This window comes from Pinus tabuliformis, chromosome 8, assembly GCF_031772625.1.
Source record: "Pinus tabuliformis cultivar Carrire ecotype Pingquan chromosome 8, CPIR1, whole genome shotgun sequence".
NCBI lineage: Eukaryota > Viridiplantae > Streptophyta > Pinopsida > Pinales > Pinaceae > Pinus > Pinus tabuliformis.
Genome location: NC_142294.1, coordinates 1,957,012,330 through 1,957,019,486, shown reverse-complemented (window position 1 = coordinate 1,957,019,486; position 7,157 = coordinate 1,957,012,330). Strand labels below are relative to the sequence as shown.

The following is a 7,157-nucleotide window of genomic DNA, read 5'->3' as shown; positions in this document are numbered from 1 at the left end:
TAATTAGGCGAAAAGGTTTGAAATTACCCAAATTAAGCCTTCTCTTTCCCAAAGGAGAAACCAAGCAAAGGGATTGGCTTTTGAGTCATTAATGTATTAGTGTCTACATCACACTTCTTAGTGAGTGGGAAAAGGTCATTTCCATAAATTACATGTGTATATTCCTATCCTATAACTTTATTTGTTTCTATCCCATACACATTGATTATATAGTCTTTTAACTAGGTACGCTTTTCATGTCTTGGTCAACATTAGCTTGGAATGAATTATTTTTGTCAAAATATTGATTTCAGTGATCCTAAATATATTGAAAAATATGGACAAAAGGTCAATTTGGGAGAGTTGAGTGGTATCTTGATTCTTGCTACACTTGAGCAATTGTATAAAATATAGTAAGTGTGAAAGCTTCGTATATCATCTTAAAGAACGTGGAATAGTCCAATATAGTCCAATCTTCTTCACCCATGGACCAAACCCAAATGATATCTAACTCTAACCCTCACCAAATACCTAATTCAAAAAGCCCCCTAATATCTATAAGTTTTTAAAATATTAAAAATAGCATGTGATCCTTATATTTTACGAATATATTGCTTTCTTTTTTACAATTTCAAACCCCCAATATGGACTTACATGGCATGACATTGCGTATTTGATGACCCTTAATGATTGATTTATTGTTCCATGCATGTACAAAGAAAATGAGTGGGATACATAGCAACTGAAGTGTATGATTCATCTACTTCATATTAAGTGATTTTTTTCTTCTTCATATTAAGTGATTGTTTTTCGTTGTATTTTGCAACATGAATTTGAGAATAAATGAGGAAGGAAGGGGTTAATGTTTTTCGTTGGATTTTTCACTCAAAGGCTTTTCCAATGTACATCTTGTGTTTAATGTGTCAATGGTGTACACATTTTACTACTATAATTGTGTTCTTATTCTCTATTTTATTTTTCATAAAGAACATAATAGGTCTTTAATATTAAAATTTCACTGATAATCCATGCGGTTTAAACCCATGAGGTGTAAACGAGTTGGTTTCAGTGGAGTTTAGTCCCCACCACGTCTTAGGTTCAAACGTCACAGGAGGGGTTGAGGATGGAAGTCACTTTTAGGGAAATTAAGCTATCAAAAGGGGCATTCAAGCTCGACCTAGCTTCACACAATCCTGGTGATGGCATCCCACTAGTGGGTAGATGGTTCTTCCATCCAATAGAAGGTTGGGGTTGGCTAGCCTCCTTTTACCTTATTTTGTTGTTTATTTGCATGCATGTTCATAATGTAGTCTTTTTCGTAAATGTTGATGATGAGGCTTTCAATAAATACAATACTTAGAGAATCAAATGCAAAATATTTTATTAATGGACGTGGATCATTAACCTAGAAGCCAAGGTTTTTGATAAGGTATCCACTTTCTCCACTTTCATAGTTTTAGTAAGACAACACAATGTTGTACAATGTCATTGATACTTTGTTTGGAAAATCAAACAGAAAGCCTTTAAATAGGATGTGGATCTTTAACCAAAATTTTAGACCAAAAGCTTCAATAAGGTATTCACTTTTGTTGATTTTGTAAAATAATATGGTGTTTTGGCGATGTATAAATTAGTGTTGTTGAAATCGCCATATTATCGTATAATCGCGATATTTTCAACAAAAAGATAAAATCACGCTTAGTACTCCGAAAAAAAATTTGCCCGATTTTTTGGGAAAAAAAAAATAATAATTATCATAATTTTTTTTTTTTTTTTTTTTTGAGGAGGAGGTGACCCAAGCTACCCGTGTCATAGGTAGAGGACGTGGTCTACCTCCTGTAGCTCTTAGTTCTTGAGCTTCTAGAGCACAACAGACTCCATAGTCTATTGGAGCCTCCCAACTCCACCGACATCTACATCTAGAGGGGCAAAGGAAATGAGTGGTATTAGACTTTAGTTATTTGGTTCATTTCATTGTATATGACATTATGACTCATGATATGAGATATATTATTATATTTTTTGTTGATATTTTGAGGTTGAGTTGGGACTCAAGAGTGAGGACTTACTATTTAGGACCTGATTTAGTGATATGTGTGATTTTAGCACTAGAAATGATATTAAACATCTTATATATTAGTTATTTTATCATATTTATGTGTCAATGTATTTATTTTATGTTGTAGATGGTTTAGATATTAAAAAAAATGAAAAAAAATGAATATTTTTGTACCAAACTATTTTTTCCCAATTATTACCGATTTCGGATTATTACCATTTTTTCTGATTTTTTACTCAGGGGAATATCCCTATACACTACTTAGATAATCAAACCAAAAAAATTTCTCCATTAATAAGAATCCCTAATAAAAACCACAAACCTAACTGTTTAACAAAATAACCACAAACCTAAATGTTTAACAAAATACCCATTTTTATTTTTGAATCAAACAGAGAAAACCGCATCCATTTTCATCCATTTTCGTTGCTTTTATAAGAATATGTTGTCATATACAGCAGCTTGGAGATTGAATATAGAAACTTTTACTAATGAATAAGGATCTTTACTCCAAAACACTAGACCAATGTGTTCCTCGAGATACCCATTTTCATTGGTTTGTAAAAAAATATGGTGTTTGTCACAGCACATGGATACACAGCTGGGAGAACTGGATATCACAACCTAGGATATCTTGTTACTGGCCTCCTTTGACTTGATCTTCTGTGAGATTCGAGGTCTGTTATCTTTTGTTATATTTCCTTATCTCTTTAAGGACGGGGGATTTTGGTTCATTTTGTATTGCATTTATAGACTTTGGCTCTCCTCAACTAGGAGTTTTCAGACCTTGTGTTACAGTATTTCTCTGTACTATTTAAAGGTGTTTCCTAGAGCTCTTAGTTTATAACATATATACAAGTTTCTTTGTCAGTTCCCACCTTTACTCTTCCTTTCCTTTATTATTAATCCTACTTGGTCAGTTGTAGTTAATGTTATCTCTGGCAAGGTTGCCTTAACTGATGATTTGACATTTCTGTTAATATGACCATCTTTGTTAATCTGTTATTTTCCTTCTCAGGTTTATTTTGGGAGCAAAGAGAGCAAAGGTCTTGTCTTTTAGGTGATCCATTTGGTATTATGGAGTCTAAATCAAAACCGGGCCAGAATGTATTGTAGACTCTGAGGACTCTGGTGAACCTCAGTTTTCTTTCCTCCTGGACCCACCCTGTTTATTTTCCACCGAAGAAAATGCCTAGAAATCAGTATCTAGAGTCGGAAATCATTGAAAAGAGGAAATGGGCCAATGAAGGCCCTAGAATCTCCCCTGCGCCATCTCAAATTTGAGGAAAGACAATATTCTGAAAGAGTCAATTGACATAAGAATATGAATCAGGTCATCCTCTCGAAATGAGACGAGTTAGTCCAAGAAATGGAAAATCTGGGGAGACAAGAGCGTAGATCAGGAAATGAATCAGGTCATTAAGAATCCTTTTTATTTGCTTCTTTAGATCGCTCTTTCAACTTCCAATCAGAGCGTAATCTGCTATCAGAAACTCCCATGCTAGTTCCATTCAGAAACAAGATTTCATCCCTAAAGCTTTGGGTGATAAAATTGACTGATGCTGAAAAAAATGATTCTTTAACTGAAACGATAAAATTTTAGTGTAGACTAACAGTGAGAATCAGTTCCATCGTCAGGAACTGGACAGTAGTGAGGCATCTAGCCAAGTTAAGGCCATCGAGATCTTCTCAGGCCTTTTCTATAATTCAGCAGGATATAAGATACATCAAAGAACAAGAAGCACTGTTCAAGCAGCAGTTGCATAATGCTAAGCATACGGTTCCTGATACAATTGATAAGAGAGTGAAAGGGTGGCCGTTAGTCTGTGTGATGAATTCCTAGAAATAGGTTATTAGTCCAACACTTTTTCTTTGACATGATTCGGGTGAAACCAATTTGGGCCAAGACTATGATATCATGTTGAGTTTATCATTACACCGAAACTCATAGGCATCAAAATTTTTAAACCTTGAGCGGTTAGTCCATGTTCCCAGAGTAACTGTTAGTCCACATAATCAATAACCAGAGATACCAGGGTTAGTCCAACCTGATTTCAGACTTGGAAATTCTGGACAATTTATTCAACTTAGTGGAGTATCAGTGACTTTTGTGTTAAATTACATTCGTAGATTAAAGCCCTAAATATTGATTAGGTATAGAGGGAAAAATAGGCATTATGGGGATGAATTCTGATCTGTCATAGTCCATATTTTCTGAGATCATCGACAGAATGAAGTTTGTCAGTCTCTCCTCAGACCAGTATAGTGCTATTTTTAATGTTTCTTTTCCAAGAATCCTACGACCAGATTATCAGAGATTTTGGATGCAATATGTATATGTAAAGTTTCTTCCAAAATAATATAAAGTACTGCTTTTACTTTATCGAAGAAAACAAACTTCCCCAAAATAAGCAATATTCTTCAACCTAATAAGATTTTTAATGAATTGGTTCTATTATGCATAGGTATGACAGTATGTCTACACCATAAGGTGTGATTGCAGCAAAACATTATGACTGTTCCTGAGTCTTATTGATTTACTGATTTAACAACTTACAAAGAATATCTCACAACAACTTACAAAGAATATCTCACAACAACTGGATGAGAAGATTGTTCAGAGTCTGCTCTCAAAACAGATAGCGTGTCACATCAATAAAGCAACTTGTCAGTGTATAATGTTTTATAAATATGTGATTTGTCCAAATAGTTATGGAGGCTGCCTCGTATTGAAAGAATTAAATTCAAGATTTCTCAATAACAAAAGTGCATTAATAAAAAAAATTCTACCAATTAAACCAACCATCAAAACTAAATCATTTTTGTCAATAATTACTCAACATATAGAACTCACAATACATTTATCTGTTTTATTAACATAACACTTATAGAAAAATATTAATATTAACGAATCGTCTATAAGATAATTTGTAACATCACGTACTCGGCACTGACAAACAAAGAAAACCCGACCCACAAAACTAAATATGAGAATCCTTCACCTACATGCATCCCACCAGCTGGACATTTGTCCAACTATTAACTAGGCAGTCCACCAAGAGAGTGACACATTCAGAATGTACCGAGCATGAACATCATCAATAGCACAATAGTATATACAATTAGTATATTGCTGAAGATCAACTGTAACTGTTGTTGGACAATTTTCAACCTGCAAACAGCTGGGCAATATAAAGCAAGTTTCTGTGGAGCTCCAAAGGGGAAGAAAAGAAGGGGCTGTGATCAGAATCCATGTTCAAGACCTTATCAGGAGGCCACATCTTGATCATGTCCTCCTGTTGATCCAATGATACAATTCTGTCCTGCAAGGTCTTTATATAAACTCTTGGAACCTTCATAAATTCTTCCGAGGTCGCAATAAATTTGGCTCCTTGTAATGCCAGCAATGGTGTTGGTCTTATCAGCAGGGATGCCAGAGCTGCATCCTGTAATTTGAATATACCCCACATCAATACTAATGGAAAGAAAAAATGAGTTATTGTTGTTTGGCTGTCATATAGATATAGTCCATTTGGGTCTCAGTGAAATCCATTGTGTAACTACAGAAATTTGCGTAAAATCAGATGGGTTGATCCTTTTCAAAAATGGGCCTTAACAAATAGTGAAATTGACAGGTTTATTTGTTGTGTTATTCTGATAGATTTGTACCTCAGGTGGGCTGAGTTGATATAGAAATTCTTGTTGCAGTTCTCTGTGAATCATTGCACTTGTTGGCGGTTGTTCTGATCCGAGGCCATAGTAAAATTCAGATACCTTAAACAGGTCAGGAACTCCCTGCACAGATTCAGAGGGAAAAGTTTCATTTCCCAGATCTCAGACAATAAAATACACACATAAATGAAACTAAGCATATGAAACATGTTTGCAGATATATGAGTTTCTAGAAAATATAGCGCCAAAACAGCATGTACAGTGTTAAAAATCTGCGTAAATGTTTCATATGCTTAGATCCAGTTTCATACTTTCCACAACATATACAGCAAAATTTTTATATCAAGAAAAACAAGGAATGTCCCTAAAATCATCTCTGCAGCTCAGATTATAACATTGAACAGCAGTAAGTCCTTTCTATTCATAAGGGGACCTGCTGGACATCTTGTTCAGTACAAAATCCATGAGATAGCATGGTAGCAGCAATATAAACTGCAACTGCAATCTTATGGCCGAACACATGGATTGCATGGCTCAAGCTCAGACCTCCAGCACTATGACCAACCAGCACAACCTACACCGAAAAAACAACAGATTAAAACCCAAATAGCTTCACAAATTACATGGCAACTGAACTAGCTTCACTACCACAGGCAATTGAATCCATGGATATTCCAGACCTTCTGAGAGTAAGGTATCTCTGAGAGTATTTTCATGAGAGGCATGTCATAATCCTCAAAGGAAGTGACTGAATCGGGATCCACAGTGCTCAGCCCTGATCCTGTGAGATCCATGGCAGTGACCTTGTGCCCGGACTTTCGCAGAAGATGGATGAGCTTGTACCAGCACCAAGCTCCATGGCCTGCACCATGTATTAGCACAAAATGGAACTTGCCATATTGATGGTCCTGGCAAACATTTTCCATTGCCACGAAGCTCCTCCTCCTTGATTTTGGTGATGGTGATGATGGTGTAGAATGGAGCTTTTTGGCCGCTTTATAACCATGAAAGTGAAAAAAATGTATGATGGGGCCTGTTTGCAGTCACCACTGATGGATTGTCCTTGGTTATATTCTGAATGAAGCTAAAATAGTGTCAGGTTCATGGGCAAGCTGGAGGCAGATAATTATCATAATCATTTGAAGTTTGGATTGTGTAATGTGATTGGGTGAAAGATTAAAATGATTTTAAAAAACATGGGTAATCCCTTCAATCAATGAGAAATTATAAACTCAAATGTATATCAACAATACCCTTTTCACTTTTAGATCTATTATGTAGAACCAAAATGATAATCATAACATTCTCTGAATAAAAATCTTGCAACGATTTTTGGGATTAAAAAACACAATTAAGTCAATAAAGAGTATCAAATTGTTGGAACCTACAAGGGTGGCGATTGCAGATAAACATAAAATAGTGTTGACTTTAGTGCATTGGTTGGATT

The 7,157-nt window shown here is 35.3% G+C and overlaps 1 protein-coding gene across 1 annotated transcript; it reads right to left on the bottom strand.

The window, feature by feature from the left end:
- Positions 1–4,956: 4,956 nt before the first annotated feature.
- Positions 4,957–6,803, bottom strand: LOC149244299 (methylesterase 17-like). Its single transcript, XM_089374789.1, has 4 exons — positions 6,391–6,803; positions 6,144–6,284; positions 5,708–5,833; positions 4,957–5,484 (listed from the first exon to the last, which is right to left on the bottom strand). Exons 1-4 carry the CDS (start codon positions 6,634–6,636, stop codon positions 5,206–5,208), a joined length of 792 nt encoding a protein of 263 aa, XP_089230915.1. The 5' UTR covers positions 6,637–6,803; the 3' UTR covers positions 4,957–5,205.
- Positions 6,804–7,157: the final 354 nt, after the last annotated feature.